The sequence below is a fragment of the Podarcis cretensis genome, assembly GCF_951804945.1.
Source record: "Podarcis cretensis genome assembly, chromosome: 9".
Classification (NCBI taxonomy): domain Eukaryota; kingdom Metazoa; phylum Chordata; class Lepidosauria; order Squamata; family Lacertidae; genus Podarcis; species Podarcis cretensis.
In genome coordinates this window covers 59,156,910-59,176,366 of record NC_137178.1, presented here as the reverse complement: position 1 = coordinate 59,176,366, position 19,457 = coordinate 59,156,910, and the positions used below count along the sequence as shown (strand labels likewise).

At 42.2% G+C, this 19,457-nt stretch overlaps 1 protein-coding gene across 8 annotated transcripts in view; it reads left to right on the top strand.

Annotated features, from left to right (window-relative positions):
* APBB2 (amyloid beta precursor protein binding family B member 2) overlaps positions 1–19,457 on the top strand; it is a 112,263-nt gene that overhangs the window by 21,372 nt on the left and 71,434 nt on the right. For all 8 annotated transcript variants that reach the window (XM_079989691.1, XM_079989690.1, XM_079989688.1 and 5 more), the window contains exon 3: positions 3–827. In XM_079989691.1, coding sequence (XP_079845817.1) covers positions 3–827 — 825 coding nt within the window. The remainder of the gene's footprint in view (positions 1–2; positions 828–19,457) is intronic.

Genomic DNA, 19,457 nt, shown 5'->3' with positions numbered 1-19,457 from the left:
AGTTGACTCCGGTGTGGAAACCTTGGCAGGGTTTATGGCAAGCAACAGCGCGACGGACATTGTGAATCGGAACGGTCCTGCCACTCCACCCAACACGCTCCACCTGCGCTCCTCTCACAACGAGCTGCTGAATGCCGAAATCAAGCACACAGAAGTCAAGAACAGCACCCCTCCAAAATGCAGGAAAAAATATGCACTGACTAACATCCAGACAGCCATGGGCCTTTCGGATCCTGCTGCGCAGCCCCTGCTGGGCAACAATTCTTCCAACATAAAGCTGGTGAAGAATGGGGAGAACCAGCTTAGGAAAGCAGCGGAGCAGGGGCAACAGGATCCTAACAAGAACCTGACCGCTCCTACCACTACCGCAGGCATCAACATAACTTCTGAGAAGTTGGAGGGGAAAGAGCCAAACCAGGAGGATTCCTCAGGCAGCGAAATACTACCCACACAACGCCGGAGAACCAAGAGCTTCCTAAATTACTATGCAGACCTTGAGACATCAGCAAGGGACGTTGAGCAGAATTTGGGGAACAGCCAAGTGGCAGGGGAGGAGAAACTGTCCTCGCAGTGCAATAGCCAGGCATCCACAGTGATTGTTAACGGGGACGGCTTGCTTCGGAAACAAAACAAGCCAGCGAGTCCGGAAGATGGACAGGTAGCCACCGTATCGTCGAGCCCGGAAACAAAAAAGGATCATCCTAAAACTGGTGCCAAAACAGACTGTGCGCTACATAGGATTCAGAACCTGGCTCCGAGCGACGAAGACTCTAGTTGGACAACGCTGTCTCAGGATAGTGCATCTCCCAGTTCCCCAGATGAAACAGGTACAGATGCTTCTTTTGTATGGTGTGGGTGTGTGGGAAAGCAAAATGGTATGCGCTTGAGTAAATCCTTGCAAAGAGTGAAGTTTAGGCCAGTATATCAGTTGGCTTCAAGGAATGCAGCTGAGATTGCAAATTTTGCCGAGCTTAAGTTTTTATCTTTATAGCGGGACTTTCTACCCTTTAGCGATGCAATAACTCACCTTAAGAAAAGTTTAATTCTTTTGGTCATATAAATGGCTGTGATAAAACTAAAGAAAGTTCAGCTAGCCTGTTAATAATGATCAAATGACAGTGTTACTGATTCTGTCCAGTTGCTACACGAAATTGTTGTTTTAAAACTCGGAGCTTTTTTCCCTGGTACTTTCTGCTTTGCATTTAAATGTAAATTGCGGCAGCTCAATCCTAATCACATTTATTTTCAGAATGTGGCTTTGAGTTCGGTGGGACTTTGCTTCCTGATAAGTATTTTTAGGGTGGAGCTTTGAACTGTTACAGAATTGACAATCAATAATCTTCAATAGGCAAAGCGGTGCTGCAGTAATACATAGGATTGCATCCAATTCTGGCTTTTTGCTAATGGAAACACTTCCACAAGACGGGGTATCTGATATGTCTAAAGTCCTCCTATGCAGACTTCTATCTCCTGAGGATTGTGGGATCCTCTGGGACAGAATGGGATATGGCATAAAGGGCTTCTGCCGTTGATCGGGGTATGGGGATTGTTTAGAATCCGCTAGTCTATTTATACATTTTAAAGTCACACTGTTAGCTTTCCTGTCTATATCATGTGAAGATAGTGAATTATAGACAATAGAAAGTGGATGGGTCCCCCCCCCCCGCCCACAGCTTTTATTTGTCAAACTTGTGAGTGTTTGTAGTGATGGAAACACACAAATAGGTATCAAGTGATACTTTCAGTTTTATGGTTTGTTTGTAACCCATGTGATGGCACGTCCACACAGCAAGCTGTTGGTGTGAAAAGCCTCTCCAACATGATGGTGGCCATTTTGGCTATGCCAACATGCTGCCATTTCCCCCCATTGAGTTATGTTGGTGTGATTCAAATGACAACAGCTGCATTTGGGGAAACAGGGTCTCAACAGCTTGGTGTATGATAATGCTCCTGTGTAGTTATGTTTCAGACGTTGCCCATCTCACTGATTCGGCCCTTGGCGTTTGTTCTGCATAGATGAGGTATAAGCAGACGCAGGATTGACTCCAAGCCCAGAGGGCGATCTAGCGAAAGCCTTCCCTTCTTGGGTTGTTTTCTCCTTGTTCCATCTTTTTGTCTCCTCTCCATACCCCATATCTTAGTGTTGCTGCCTGCTATTAACCTGGTTATTTATCAGGTCTTGCCCAAATCACCCACTGCTGCTACTCATGCCCTGCTTCTCCCTTTCTTCCCTCTCCACTTACTCTTCCAAACCTTTTGCATCCCTTCTCTTAAATCCTCTGCTGCGCCTCTATATCCCAGAGGTGCTGCGCTCTGGCCCCAGCCCAAGTATCTGTTGCTAAGGAAAAAGAGAAGAAAGAGAAGGCTATCATAATTTAGACCACACTTTTAAAAACATGGTTTTCAGGTTTCCCCAAAGCTATGAAACAAGACATTGAAATATGAGTGAATTTGGCCTGATAAATCTGTGCTTCAGCATTTTTTTTAAAGCAGCATAGAATTCCTGCCAAAATTGTCTACTTGATATATGCTTCTAAGTGGATACTTAAATCTGTAAAAAGAAGGGAAGGGGCTGCCATTCCTCCCAATGGAATGAATCCAGCAGCTGCTAGACTATCTAGCAAATTTAGAGTGCTTCAGTATGTTTAAAACTGTGCTTCTGCATAATGTTGCATTAATGCGCAAGCGATCTAATTCCAATGGCTATATGCAAAGAGGATGCCCAATGCTGGGGCAAACCCATAGCCTTATTTCCTTTCCTGAATAGCAATGTTAGGCACGTAAAAGATAAAGCTATCAGGTAAGTAGCCTCCAAATTGACTCACATGTGAGGGAAACTGGAATTACAAGTGTCATTCCTAGTGAGATAGAGTGCTGATTGGGATTGCCTTGTTTTTGCAACCCTCTGACTTACCCCAAATAGATTTCCACCCCACCCCACCCATGAACTCCAACTGAAATATGTCACAAAATAATTATTTCAGATGAAATAATGAAGTGTGGGGACAAGAAGCATGAGGCCCCTGTGTGTTCTGTTCTCCTTGCACCTGTGTCCTTGCAGAAGGCATTGTAGGAAACTGAACCGTTGACAGAGGCATTATCAGATGATAAATTGATCGCTTGACAGGTTTGCCCCTATTGATGCTGAGAACAAAGCATCTTTGGAACAAGTGCTGTGATACAGACATCTGTATTGTCTGGTGGTTGTGTTTATTGTGTTTATTTGTTTAATTTAGTTGTTCAGTTTATATCCTGCCCTTCATCAGTTCCGTTGATTGCAGAACTGGTTATGTCTTAGCACACATTTTATACAATAAAATGTAAATAACTGCTATCCTCTAGCATACAGCAAATGCCAATAGAATGGTCACATGCACACACCATATATTTATAAAGCACTATTATGCCACTTCAACAATCTCAGAGGTTTCTGGGAACTGTAGTTTGTTAAGGGGGCTGGGAATGGTAGCTGAGCATCCTTAAAAGCTACAGTTCCCAGGATTCTCCATGACTGGCACAAGAGTAGTTTAAATGTATCATATGGATAAGATTACAGCAGCTCTTTAGCAGCAGCCTGCAGATAATTTACTCATTCCCCTGCCAAAAGCCTGGGTGAAAAGATTAAGGTAAAGGTAAAGGTAAAGGTACCCCTGCCCGTACGGGCCAGTCTTGACAGACTCTGGGGTTGTGCGCCCATCTCACTTAAGAGGCCAGGGGCCAGCGCTGTCCGGAGACACTTCCGGGTCACATGGCCAGCGTGACATCGCTGCTCTGGCCAGAGCCAGAGCCAGAGCCGCACACGGAAACGCCGTTTACCTTTCCGCTGGTAAGCGGTCCCTATTTATCTACTTGCACCCGGAGGTGCTTTCGAACTGCTAGGTTGGCAGGCGCTGGGACCGAGCAGCGGGAGTGCACCCCGCCGCAGGGATTCGAACCGCCGACCTTTCGATCGGCAAGCCCTAGGCGCTGAGGCTTTAACCCACAGCGCCACCTGCGTCCCTGGGTGAAAAGATTAATGAATAGCAAAAAAACAAATCATAAACAGGAATTGGTCCCAAGCTTTAGTATAACTAATAAATATGAGGTCAACAGATTAAAAGGCCCCAGGTGGTAGGTACAAAGAAAAGGAAAGAAAACAAAGAAATGATGGAACATTCACATCTTTAAAAGTCAGGTGACACTGCAGAATAGTTTATCTGAGGTGGCATATGTCAAAGCATTACCTGAGCACCTTTCAATGTTCCCTAGAATATCCTGAGCTCCCTTCCTCACCCTTTTCACTTTACTAGTATCTTCCTTGACTTTGGATCTGATGAGAATTCCTGGTTGCCAAAATCCAAACTGGGGACAAGTACTGTGTCAAAATTTACAGCAATGTAAAGCATGGAAATATAAGCTTTTAGACCTTTAAAAGAGGCCCTTCTAAGTGAGTTCCAAAATGTCCCCTTAAAATGTGGCTTTCCAAAATTTCCCTCTTCCCCAGCGTAGGAGAAGACCACACCTTTGGTACGTTAAAAATGGCTTACTTGCAAACTGTTCAAAGGCCAGATTCATATGCTTCAGAAAAGGTTTCACGGGCAGTAGAACTGAGCTTGGTGGTGAAAGTTCCTAAATGATTGGTTTAGGAACTTGAGTGACTGGTGAGAGCCATGCAGTTTGAGCTGGAGGAAGTAGCTCAAACCTCGTCACATGCTGAGCTTCTCAGGTAGCCTGGGAAGTACAAAGTCTTGATGATCTAGTTTCTCCCAAGGTGAGGGGGAAGTAAGGTAAAGGTAAAGGACCCCTGGACGGTTAAGTCCAGTCAAAGGCGACTATGGAGTTGCAGCGCTCATCTCGCTTCAGGCTGAGGGAGCCGGTGTTTGTCCACATACAGCTTTCCGGGTCATGATACCAGCATGACTAAACCGCTTCTGGAGCAACGGAGCACCGTGACGGAAACAAGAGTGCACGGAAACGCCGTTCACCTTCCCACCACAGTACCTATTTATCTACAGTGGTACCTTGGTTTACAACCATAATCTGTTCTGGAGGTCCGGTTGTAAACCAAAACAGGTTGTAACCCAAGGCAAGCTATCACCAATGGGGCCTCCCCCCAAAATGGGTTGTAATCCCGAAAAAGGGACACATACTTCCTGGTTTGATGTGGTTGTAATCCAAAACGGTTGTAATCCAAAGCGGTTGCAAACCAAGGTACCACTGTACTTGCATATCGTCCAGTTTCCTTAATATTTTGTACACCTTGGTCACAATTTCTGTTGGACTGGATATAGATGGAACAATGCAATGAAATCCTTGTGTTCCCTTGATAACTTTCATTCTTTCAAAGCGTCATTTTAGGAAGAACTTTCTTCTTTTTCTGTATTCCTCATTTGTTGAAAATAAGAACTGGATAGAAGGGATGTTATCTTGGCACCAGGTTAACAGTTCCAGCAGTGTAATAATTTTGTGTGATATGTATTTTGTTGTAATGTTCATGAAATGAAGTAGTAAAGAATTATTTCAAAGCGTTAATTCTATCATGCAAGCTATCACTCTGCTTTGGAACACCTTTTTAAAAGAAAAGCCTGACTAGCTTTTCAGACACCTTTTAATTGAATAACTTTCAAAAGAAATGTCTGAAGTAACTGATATTATAGTTGTCTTTTTATTCCGTTACATTTTACTCCAAGAAGACCCATTATCCTGAAAAGAAACCAATAAAGCAGACGTGTATGTACAATTTTTTTATATATATGATCCCATTGAGATCCCAAGATGAAATTTAGCAGGTATTATTTAATATTTCTGTTAAATAAGCAAGACATTTTTTGAAAAATCTAAATCATATTAATTTTTTAAAAAAATTGATTTTGTAACTTAAATGTAAAATTTAAAGTAAGTCCATCATGTGACATATCATATTAAAGCCCATGAAGTTCTGAAGGGATTGGTGTTTTTAGTTTTGACGTATCTCAGTTCTGGCCTGAGCTACTAAGGTTTTTGTGTAGTACGGCACAGCTAAAATTGTGATTTAATTTTTTTTCAGACCCTCATAACTCACAAACGGAATGAGATAAATAATTAAAATTTTAGATTTAAACTTAGTTTTGATTATTCAGCAAGTGTACAAAATATTAAGAAAATTGGATGACATGAGGTAGATAAGTTGGATCACTTGGTATGAAATGATCCTGGTGTGCTTCTGAAGCTGGGACAAACAACGGGAGTTCACCCCGTTGCACAGTTTCAAACCTCCAACCTTCCTATCGGCAAGCCCAAGAGGCTCAGTGGTTTAGACCACTCTGAGAGGAAGTAGACTTAGTTAAGCATGGCAGGACAGTTTACTCTATGGTATTAACTCCTTCGTGTGTTATTTAGACTTAACCATGTTGGTTATTTGAGACTGGTTTTCCTAAAGTTTTGTCTTGCTTGAAGCTATTGGCTGATCTAGTCTGATGGATTATATTAGTAATATTAATATTAATAAATTGCTTTATTATTAACTGTTCACCCCAGGGTGAACAATCTTTCAAAACAGAACATTAAAATCCAAAATTAAAATCACAGGAATAAGTTGGCTCCCTGAACAGTGGCGTAGCGTGGGTTGTCAGCACCCGGGGCAAGGCAAGTAATTTGCACCCCCTAACCCGTGGATTTGCACCCCCTAACCCATGGATTTGCGCTCCCTAACCCTAACCCCCAGATGTTGCGCCCGGTGTGGCTGGCCCCCCCTGCACCCCCCACGCTACGCCACTGTCCCTGAATACATGCATCTTAAGTGTCAAAGGCCAGGGTAAAGTCTTAGGACTTTGCAGTCAGGAGTCTTGCAGCCGTTGTCTTAGCTGTTTTAATATCATAGGTTGATGTGACAGAGGGGTGTCAGCCCATAGCAAGGGGGCCTGAGTATTAAAGGACAGTGATATGGGCTGGGTCAGGGCTTTTGGAGCCTTGTAAAAGTTTCCACATTAGTGGAATCCATCCCATGACTCCATCTCAGGACTCCATCTAAAAAGTTTTAGAAGGTCTAGAATTCTGTACTAAAATCAGTTGGACATGAACGTCCTGGAGGCAGTATAGACTAGAGCGTCAATCAGTGTTACTGAACATAGGTATTTCAGTGAATTCAGCGAGACTGATGTTTCTGAAACCCTTGACGGGATTGCAGCCATGAAATGTAGGGTTGTTTTGAGAAAAATTGGGGCAGCGATGGGGATAGTGGGCAAAATGCTCAGCCTATAGATTTAATATATTCTGTGTAACAACATTTTTATCATTCCATTAATTTGGGGGAACAGAAAAACTATGCCTCATTTCAGTATGCAAGCAAAGATACCCAGAGTTATTTAAAAAAAAAAAAAAACAGCAGAAATTTCCCATTCAGTTTTTAATTGGATTTCACTACTATTCCACAGAGATATCTTTTTTATATAAAAAAAAGGCCATTTCCCTGGTCATTTTGGCTGACACGATTCTTGGCTTTGCTTAAATTATTGATTACAGCAGGGGGGGAGGGACTTCCTGATGAGAGCAGCACTCTCCCTAATAGAAGCCTCTCACTAAATCAATTTCTACCATTGCTGCAATGCACCTTCGGGGAGTTGAAGGTTAGGAGCTTCAAGAAGAATTTCTTTTTTTGCCTTCAAGGAGTGGATCTTTGCAATAAATTTTACTGAACTCTTCCTTTTTTTGTGTGTGGCTTTCATGTTTGTAAAAGCAGCCAGGAACAAGAGATTTTAATGAATTTTTGGAGGTGGAAGGAGGGTTCTGGCATCCGTGCGCAGATGAGCTGATTAAATCGCGATGTGATTGATGTAGGCTGTGGGGTCTTGAAAGCTTGTCACTTTGAGCAAAATCAGTCAAGAAATACTTGAGCGTCTGGCAATCTGGCAATCGGTTCAGTATTGTGTGCACCCACCGCTATAATTCCTTTACAGTTGTCTTGGTTTCTGCCGTCTTGGGGAAGGTAGTCAATTATATGGGCAACATGTGGCATTTCCACTCTGAAATCTACAGGCTGCCAGGTGGCCTTCCTTTCACCCACCCCAAACTTCATTCCTTGTTAGACTAATTAAATAAATGTCGCCTACGTAGCGGTAGGTCCCCCCAGCCCAGCCCCATTCAGCTGGCAGACAGATCTGGAGGCTTTGCAAAGAGGGCGAGCACGAGCGAACATGAAGCTGTTAGAACATGTGCAGAACAAACTTAAAGGATGCTGGTGGCAGATCAGCGAAGGCTGAACTGCAGAGGAGGAGGAGGAGCGAGCAAATGTGAGTAGCGAGAAATCATATATGTTATTTTTTTCCAGCTTGTCTATGCAAGCTGCCTATTTCTGTATACAGATGTTTAGCAGCTGTTGTCATTGGGGAACGTGGGGGTACTTTTAAGTCTTGTTTGCATGGTGCAGAGAAAGCTTATCTGCTAGGGCTGGAGTAATCATCACAGTATGAACTCTGTATTCTGCTGTTAGCACCTCTGTGTTAGCTCTGATCTGCAGAGCTTGAACATTTTCATACTGGTTCTGGATTCCAGATTCCCTTGGACTCATCGTCTCCTGGTTTTCCTTGACAACCCCCTAATCTCTTCCCTGTGTCTACTACTTTGCTTTAAACACAATCTTGGTCTTCTCTAAGCATGTTCTCCAACTTCAGGGTAAAGCAACTTTTTTCTATAATGGAAGGTTGGTTTTGAACTAATACTCATTTGTTTAGCGGTGTCTGATTGGTTTCTGGCAGATAAATTTGGCAGTTAACAGGGAATCATTTTCCAGCTCATTTTTAGAGGGGTCACTATTGTTTCACACTGTGGGTTAATCACCAGGACAGTTAAATAAATCAAAGTTAGAAGTCATTGTTAATTCAGTGAACAGAAACTGATTTACATATTTTTATTCAGCTAGAATATAAATATTTTTAAAAGATATTTTACAAAGCTTAGTGACTTCACCTGGCTCACATGGTTTGTGTGACATTCAGAAAAAAGTCAACAATATACTGTTAAAATGTGGAAGGTACAATGCAACATTATTTACTATCAATTGGAGAATATCTCCTTATTCAGGGTTGACCAGTTGGTATAATTGCATTCATTGTGCATTAGCATAGGAATCTGGTGCCTGCAACTTAAAGCTTCAGGCTGTCTCATGTATTGTCATTCTACAGACAATTGATGAAGAGCATTGTCTTCCTTAATTGAATTCCAAAGCAATCAACTTTTTTTGTGGGGGTGGTGGAGAGAAATGGGAGGCTTCTTTTTAAAAAGAACCAAGATTTTGCTGCTAGAATACATGGATTTTTAAGGACAATATCCAAAGATGTTTTTACATTACAGTATTAGCCAATAGTAGTTGTAAGGTTTATACAGCCAGCCAATGAATAGGAAAGGATAATCATCTACTGCAGCTTTCCCAAACCTCGTACCTTACAGATGTTTTGGATTGCAACTATCATTAGCCCCAGCCTGGCCAATGGTCAGGCATAATGGGAAGGCTCACAATCCCAATTAAGCCCCAATCTGAGATGGTGGAATTATTGGTTAGAATAATAGAATTGTAGAGTTGGAAGGGATCACGAGGGTCATCTAGTCCAGCCCCGTAAAATGCAGGAATGTCAACCGATCATGGACCGAATGGGTTCATTTGAGCAATGTGTCACTGTGACCATTTTACATTAAGTAGATAATTCCCTAAGTATCACAAAGGCAGTCTACTGCTTGTGCATCTGTTCTCGGAATACAATATTTGTTGTGAAATTGTGATATATAGTGGCAGGTAAGATATCGTACCTTGTTTATGGGCAGATGGGACAGAGAGGCATTATTGGGTCAGGACCTGCCGTTTTGGCAAATGAGTTGGCTGATTATGCATGCATGCTAGTTAATAAAGCACTCAGATATTCAGTGGTTCAGAACAGGCAGTTTTGTCACCAAGACGGAGGGAGTGCAGTTTTGGAATTTCTAAATTTTCAGTTTGTCAGCAGACTTTGTAACGTAGAGCAGGACTCTGCCGAGGCAGCAAAACACCAACCAAAAATAATAAATTCTTTTTAAAATGGGAATACTCAAATGCTTTATCAGTGGTAAGTAAGCTTGATGTTGAATTTTGAGTGAATCATAGGAGAGAAGCGACAGGAGGGCGACTTCTCTAATGTCTCTGCTCATTACTATAAATGGACTGTCCGAGCAGTCCAGTTTTTTATTCATCCATCAGCCAAATTACATCTTGGCACCACTTTTGTTTGCCCAGCAACAGCAGGCTTTAATTAGCTGGATGGATCGGATAAATTAAAAAACAACCAAAAACCTGTTTGCAAAAATCTACAGTTTTATCAACAATGCAGCAATTGCAATGTGGTGCACTTTCACTTTATAAAACTTTTGCTTCTTCATATTTGGTTTTATGATGATATACTGCTTCCCTATTACCTTTCCTTCCTTCCCCATTACTTATTGGGTTACAAAGCCAGGCTTCATTTGGAGCATGGCGAATTGCCATTTGATGGCTGCATAATATTTGCTTGGCTGGTTGTGAGCTGATGTTCCCTACGATTTCCTGAAGCGCATACCTAGGTTAGATTGCCTGGTAGATATCTAGCCTGCAAGCACCATGGTGGCTAAAATTATTTTTAGGACAGTTTTCAAATAATTTATTGCATCCTACCAGCAAATTCAGAGCCTCCCTTTTAGATTTTGATGCATTTGTTTCTATAAATTAAAACTAGCCTCAAAATTGCCTTCATAGCATGCTGAATTAGTTTTGTTGTTGTTGTTGTTTAGTCGTTTAGTCGTGTCCGACTCTTAATGACCCCATGGACCAGAGCATGCCAGGCACTCCTGTCTTCCAATGCCTCCCGCAGCTTGATCAAACTCATGCTGGTAGCTTCGAGAACACTATCCAACCATCTTGTCCTCTGCCGTCCCCTTCTCCTTGTGCCCTCCATCTTTCCCAACACCAGGGTCTTTTCCAGGGAGTCTTCTCTTCTCATGAGGTGGCCAAAGTACTGGAGCCTCAGCTTCACGACCTGTCCTTCCAGTGAGCACTCAGGGCTGATTTCCTTAAGAATGGATAGCTTTGATCTTCTTGCAGCCCATGGGAATTAGTTAGCTGAATTAGTTAGCTTCCAGGAAAAAGCTAGTGAACTGCCACAGGGCTCCGTCCCCCAGCATAGTGCCTAGTTAAGTGGTAGTTGTAAGAAACAACTTGTCTTGGTAAGTAGTTTTTCCTTTCCTCCCCAATTTGCCTTTTATTAATGAATCCAACACCTATAAAGATATGCTTCAAGGCCAGTTTCTCCAACTGGCTGATCCCAAATCTGCAAAAGGACAACAAGCTCCAAGCTTCTAGGCTTGATTGACTAATGGCGCAAGCCTAACCATGTCTACGCCAAAGGAAGTCTGGTTGAATTTACTCCCAGGTAAATGGGGTTAAGGGACGCGGATGGTGCTGTGGGTAAAACCTCAGTGCCTAGGGCTTGCCGATCGCATGGTCGGCGGTTCGAATCCCCGCGGTGGGGTGAGCTCCCGTCGTTTGGTCCCAGCTCCTGCCCACCTAGCAGTTCGAAAGCACGCTTAAGTGCAAGTAGATAAATAGGTACCGCTTTATAGCGGGAAGGTAAACGGCGTTACTGTGTGCTGCGCTGGTGCTGGATCGCCAGAGCAGCTTCGTCACGCTGGCCACGTGACCCGGAAGTGTCTCCGGACAGCGCTGGCCCCCGGCCTCTTAAGTGAGATGGGCGCACAACCCCAGAGTCTGTCAAGACTGGCCCGTACAGGCAGGGATACCTTTACCTTTACCTTAAATGGGGTTAGGATTGCAGCCTAGGGATTCCAAAGAAAAAGCCTATGTATGGGATCATCATTTTGGAAAATAGGGGCATTTCCCCATTAAGATGTGGGTCAGAACTCATGCAGCCTGGTGAATTGTTTTCCATTAAGGTTCTGATCCAGATGTTAATATGTGGATGCTGATTTTTAGCCTAGTAGTTTTCTAAAATCATAAGTGCAGCTGATTAAAACTTCCACAAATGGGAAAACCAGACTGAAGTGTTTGGACTAAATACCACAAGGGGTGGTATTCAACCTCTTGAAAGTAATGAACTTAAGTTAGTCATGTTCTTTAATATCATTGGATCTCCTCTGAGTAAAACTTAGTTGAATACCACCTACAATTTACTTTGTGGATTCGTTTCTCGGTTGCATCATTGGTTTTATTTCTTGATATTTACTAATAAAGCTACCTTTTTAATTTAGATACTTTAAAATCCTGTTTTTGTGCAAGCATGATAAAAACCTCACATGGCCAGATGCTCAAGTATTGCTGTGTGGACATAGCAGTTTGAAAGCATACCACCTCGAGTAGATAAGTAGGTACCACAACGGCAGGAATGTAAACAGCATTTCTGTGCGCTCTGGCCCTCACCACGGTGTTCTGTGCACCAGAAGTGGTTTAGCCACATGACCCGGAAATGCTGTCTGCCGGCTCCCTGAGCCTGAAAACGGAGATGAGTGCCACACCCCATAGTCACCTTTGACTGGACTTAACCTTCCAGAGGTCCTTTACCTACCTGTGTTGGAATGACCATTCACTCAGCAAGGCAGCCAGGGGGGATACACCCAAACTCTAAAGTACAGTCATACCTTGGGTTAAAGTCGTTTCGGGTTAAATCTTTTCAGGTTGCGTCCCACAGCGACCTGGAAGTAACGGAACGGGTTACTTCTGGGTTTTGCCGCATGCGCAGACGCTCAGAATGACGTCGCATGCATGTGCAGATGTGGCAAATCGTGGCCCGCGCAGACGTGCAGACACGGGTTGTGTTCTGCTCATGATGCGAACAGCGTTCCAGAACGGATCCTGTTCTCATCCAGAAGTACCACTGTATAGCTTTTTGTACACTCTCTCTTCCCAAGGCCAGTTCCTTCCTACCTCTGAGTAGGAAACAGTAGTATGATTTTTCCTCTGATAAATCCCAGAGGAGATTTTAGTCAGAGCTTTCGGAGCGCTGTGCAAAAGAGTGGTCAGAATCACTGTAGCAAACAAGTTCCTAACACCCTTAATTTTTGTAAAGAAAACATGGGTTTGATCCAACCAGTATTCATCACTTGTAGGTACACAGGAAGTTGTCACAGATGCAGCTCAGTATTGCTTATACCAGGGGAACCTCTCTACCTGGCATTTGGGACTCTCCCCAGGACTCCCCTGATCTCCCTTGCTCAACGCAACCCCAAGTGCTATTCCTTCTGAATGTGTCCTTGAACTGTGAAAATGTCTGTTGCATGCCTGGGTTAGAGGTGTGTGTGTGTGTAAACCTATGGCTTTTGCATGGCTAGAATGTCACCTACTGTATAAAAAGGTAAGAACTGCGTCTGTTGCTCTGGCCCTGTCCATCACTTTCATGCGGCCCTCAAAAGTTAATGTATGATAGAATATGGCCCTCGGACTGGAAGAGGTTCCCTTCCCCTGATCTATACTGACTCAGAATGATACAGGTTCGACTAATACATTTCTATGTATGAAAAAGTAAGACTTTTTGAGCACATAAATACAATATTGTCCAACGAAGGAGCACTTTTGCTACTGTTTCCTGAATCAATTCTTATTCTAGGTCATTGGTTTTTGCTGTTTTTGGAACAGCTTAGTTCCCGAATGTTTTGGCTCACGAACACAGTGACTGTTCCGGTTTGTGAACTATTTTTGGAAGCCAAACGTCCGACGGGGCTTCTGCAGCTTCCAATTGGCTGCAGGAACTTCTTGCAACCAATCAGAAGCCGCACTTTGGTTTTCGAAGCTTTAGGAAGTCAAACAGACTTCCAGAATGGATTCTGTTTGATTTCCAAGATACAGCTGTATATAAATAATGTTATCTGTGGAGCAAAACTTGTTGCGGATGGCAAAGGAAGGTTTTTGAAAGAGTTCTTGACATGAACTGCAGTAGCCTTTTAAAAAAGTGTAGTGCTTGATGCCACCTGGTGGACAGCATACAAAATACAAGTTTGAAAATAATTGTCGGAAAAAGGAAATCCTCATGTTGCAGGTTCCTGAATGATCTGTGAAGTCATCTCTGATTTCCCCCATTTTTATTAATGTAATCCATAGAAACATACAAAGTACAGAATTTAACACATAATAAAGTTCAGGACATAAATAAAACTCGAGTCAAGACACAGCAAAAATCACACAATAATCTCTACTAAGTATAGTTGAAAAAAACAAATATTGCTATAGTTTCTAATGTTACTACAGCAAAAACAGACAACTTGAGTTCTACAAAGTAGCATTATGGGGATTTTTTACACTCCAGATATTAATGAATAAGGTTGCTAATTAAACTGTGCTCAAATGCTCATTAAATTACATACAGTGGAAACCTCGGGTTGCGAACCTGATCTCTGCAGGAGGCACGTTCGCAACCTGCAGCGCCACGTCTGCGCATGCGTGGGTTGCTATTCAGCGCTTCTGCGCATGCGCAAAGCACCGAAACCCAGAAGTAACCAGTTCCAGTACTTCCGGGTTCGGCACGGTGCACAACCCGAAAACGCATAACCTGAAGCATCTGTAACCCGAGGTACCACTGTACAACTAAATACATACATTCAGGTTACATACGCTTCAGGTTACAGGCTCTGCTAACCCAGAAATAGGTTAAGAACTTTGCTTCAGGATGAGAACAGAAATCGGGCTCCGGCGGCAGCAGCAACAGGAGGCCCCATTAGCTAAAGTGGTGCTTCAGGTTAAGAACAGTTTCAGGTTAAGAACGGACCTCCGGAACGAATTAAGTACTTAAACCGACTTAGACCGAGTTCTCACAAGCATAAAATAAGATGGTAAACCTGTGTCTGGACTGTACCACTGTAGACCCCAGCTAGGGGCTTACAGAATGGAACACTTTTCCTCCCTCAGTGTCATGCACAGAGAAAACTAGGTGTGCTAGAATGCTTCTCCTTGCCATTGGATTTTCCATGTGGAGTTGTTGTTGTTGTTGTTGTTATGCGCATTGACATGATAAAGCCCAGATTCAGATTTACAGCTTCATGTGACCTCTAGTCACACCTTCCCACCTTCTATGCTTAGTGTATCGTGGGAGGAAGGCTCCCCCCATTCTGCTTGTGGAGGATGACATCTCAGACATCTGATTTGAAGTGTCATGAAAAGACAGCACACTGATAACGATTATATTTATTCCTAATTAATATTGTAACTATTTTTGTAGTCAGTGAGGTGGCTTGCAGCATCTGGTTTGCAGCCTCAAAACAAAATGATGAATTGACTGCTCTTTAACACCAAGTTGGTATTTTGTGAAACTTGCATTTATAAAGTAAAATAGGAATTAAAGGTGCATGCATGCAGCTAAACATATACTGTGCCTGTGTGCGTGCGCACGGCAGATATTGTTTTCTAGAATTATTGTGGATTGGGAAATACCAATTGAGGGGAAGAGACAACACATAGTGCAAATATCTCCCATCGATCAGCACCCACTAGTGTGGATGGGAAACATTAAGATAGATTTTGGAGGCATTAAAAATGCTGAAAGCCCTGGTGTGAACTCAGCCTCTCTCTCAGATTTAGCTTCCTATTTATAATAAGGTGACAATGTTGTTATGTGAAACACAGCACTCTAAAACAACATATGCAGACACATCATCTTATAAAGTAGCTTCTCCAATTTTACATGAAAAACTTTAATTAAGGTGTCTTCAGTTCAGTTTGATGACTAAACTTCCGTAGGTTTCATCGAGCTGGCTCTTAACTAGTTGGAACTAGATTTTTTTTTTCCATTTTCCTTTTTTGAACCATCGTTGGACTTCTTGAAGGTTTTTTTTTTGCAAGGAAGAGGATCCTGTTGTCTTGACAACCAGTTGCACGCTGTGAAGGAGGACTGTTCCAAATGGCCAGCTTTTGGATGTTTATATCTCAGTTTCTTATTGAGTAATGCTGCCAAAATTAGACATGCTTGTTCGGCTTGCAATGCAGTTATTTGTCCTGTCGAATGTTGCTTTTCACCACATTTTAATTTTAGGGCTGCACTCAGGTTTCTTGCCATGAGTTTTCGAAGGACCTATCTGCTGACTTTCATTGTGAACTATGAGGATAGGTTGTGCTGCTGCAACGCATGCAGAGTAGTGGAAACATTTTTTAAATAAAATTGTTCGGCATTGAACTGTGATAATCACTTGCATGCGAAGTATGGACATTTGCAAAAGTAGAATTACAATCTACAGCTGTTACATAGCCGCTTCATTTGAATCCTGTTTGAAACAACACATCAAGATTCTTCTGTTTATATTTTAAATCTGCGTGCTTCCTTTGTGTCTCCTTGTATCTCTTTTGGCCTGTTATGTCTCGCTAGAACTACTGAGTTTTATTTATGTCCAGAAATTTATTACGTGTTAAATGCACATAAATGGGGGGGTGTCATAGGAAAGAAACAAGGTCAAAAGGGGGCCACAGTTGGAAAAAATGTTGGAAACATTGTTCTGTATCTCTATTCTGTATCACCTGTGGCTGTCTTAGAATATTCGGGGGGGGGGGATATGTCCCCCAGTTGGGAAACACTGATATAGAAAATAGAGGTTCTCACTCTAGAACAATTGACTGAGTTTTGCCTCTCTTTTGTAGGAACGAGCTATTGAAACTTCCATGCTTTTTATAAATGTAATTTGTAGGATATCGTGGTGGTGAGAAACCTCCTTAAACCAGGGTTTAATTGTATGCCTTCTAATTTTAGACACTATAGTATGCATAGTTATATTTCTTTGCACTCAATATTACATTTTCCTTTCCTTTCTTGTATTCCTACTGTAATAATATTTTATATAAGCAGTGTGGTTCTCTGCTGCCTTGAACCCTGGAAGAATATACAGTACTGTGGTACCTCGGGTTAAGTACTTAATTCATTCCGGAGGTCCGTTCTTAACCTGAAACTGTTCTTAACCTGAAGCACCACTTTATCTAATGGGACCTCCTGCTGCTGCCACGCCGCCGCTGCACGATTTCTGTTTTCATCCTGAAGCAAAGTTCTTAACCCGAGGTACTATTTCTGGGTTAGCGGAGTCTGTAGCCTGAGGCATCTGTAACCTGAAGCGTATGTAACAATACTGATAAATGTTATATAAGGAACAGTGATGTCAATTCGCTAAGAAAAAACAGGGATACCTAAACCCATTTTTGTTGTTGCATCTATGAGACTATTTCTGTTTTGTGACTGTTGACCTTGTAAAACAGCCTTGGGGTACCTGCCATACTAGAAAAGATATCTTCATGAAGTTGCAAAATAATGGAAGAGAAAATTGGCTCCATTTTACTGCACTTTCAGGTCAGTCATGCCATATGGAGATACTGCTGCCTCCTGCAATTTTTATCTCTGTCTAATTGAATTGAGGCCAAGCAATGATTCATGTTATGGTACTTTTTGATTTGCTATCTTTTTCCTTTGGAGAAAAAGCAGTAAAAGAAAAACTGTTAAAATTGTACTATTATTCCAAACACTAATGACCACCAAATCCAATGTATTGTTTACGGCATTGTCAAGTTGTAGTAGCAGTTGATTTCCATCTTGTTTTAGGAAGTCGTCGTAATATTTTAGTACAGTGCAGTAAAACCATCACAACTTGAAACACAAATTGAATTCCCAAATTTGCTTTCATCACCTTGCCAAATTCAGCATCTGAATTGGAGCATATCATATGGAATGGAGTTTATTGTAGCAATAAATCAGCTCTGTGGTAGACTGTGACAGCTGGAGGAGAGAGTTATAAAACAGCAATATATTATTTTACTCAGATTTTACTACACCTTACATTTTTTTCCAAACTCATCCCTAACCCTCTAACCAAGTGTATGCCCTGTGGTTCTAAATACTGTTATGTTGAAACAAGAAAAATATTGCAACAGAAACCGTATTTAGAACCATAGGGCATACATGATGCTTGGGCCACATTCTGTCATCTTTCATGATGATGATTTAAGGCTGGGTTGGAGAGCCTGTGGCCCTCAAGATTATGTTGGATTCCATCTCCAGACAGCCTTGGGAAGCACCATCAATGGTCAAGGATGATGGAAGCTGAAATCCAGCAATATCTGGGCTCCAACTCGTCGTCCAAGGACTGCATGTGGCCCTCAAGGCATTTTTGGCAGTCCTTGGCAACATTTGACCACATACACACAACCCCACATAAGCGAGGCGCTAGCAGAGCCCTCATGCCTCCTTCCCAAAAGCCTGTTTAGTGCTTTCCCAGCTTTGGGAAGGAGGTTGGAGGTCGGAGGCCTCCAACACACTGCCAGAGCCTTGTGCCCCTTTCCTGTTCCTGCAGCCAGTTGGAAGCCGCAGAAGCCCAGTCAGACGTTCGGCTTCCAAAATAGTTCGCAAACCGGAACGGTCACTTTTGGGTTTGTGATGTTCGGGAGCCAAAACGTTTGGGAACTAAGCTGTTCAATTTCCAAGTTACGACTGTATGACAAAAAGGCATTCCAGGGTGGATCTGCTACACTTTTGAAACAGAGATCTGGCTCCTCAGCTGTCCTCTCAGGGGCCATGGAATTGCAGCCTAAATAAATACATTTTGTTAATAACCGTAATACTGTTTTGCTATTACCACGTGTGTTGTTATGGTCCCCACATTTCAATATTAATTAAGATAGAGACTTCATAGGCTACACTTGTAGAAAGCCACTCACCTGGTCGCCTATGGTAAATACCGTAATAATCACCTCCAGGCAACCAGGCCGTGAAACCAGTCTGATGCTGGCTCTGTCCTCAAGACCTAAGTAAACCAGACTTGGTTTTCAGAGGAAAGGGAGGAACTAGCCGGAAGGCAGAATAATCAGGCTCATTCTGACTAGTGTGAATCTGATGTTCATGGCCAACAAGATATAGTGAATTCTTATTGATTATGACTTCCCTGGGCTTCCCATAAACATCTTTGTTCACTTGCAAGCTGCTATTTGGAGCAAAACTGACAGTATATGAATTCTGGGGTGCTTTACATAGTCTTTCTAGAAATTGAGGCAAAATTCTTTCTCATTAAAGAACAACATTTTCAAGGAAACCCTGGATAATACTACACTTCAGTGCTCAGAAGGCTTTCGTTCAGTTTAGCAATTGAGGATTTCTGTGACTTATGGAAATAATGGGTCCATGAAATGTTTATCCTAATTCAGAAAGGGCCTTTATATTTCTGTCCATTTCATTCAGAAGGCTTGCAGATTATATTGTCTTGTGATATACAGCAATCTATAGCTGCCTGAATTAATAGAAATATATTATTTCTCAGTGTGATTCCTATAAACATTTTTTCTCTATGTATAATAATAATAATAATAATTATAGTTGATATCCAATTAAGTCCTACTCAGAGTAGATCCATTGAAATTAATTGACTTGTCCATTGAGTATGATTAATGCTGGATATCACCCAGTATATTTGTAATTAGTCTCAGAAGCAACTAGAGCAGAATGAAGTGCTACACACTTTAATAAGCAGATATA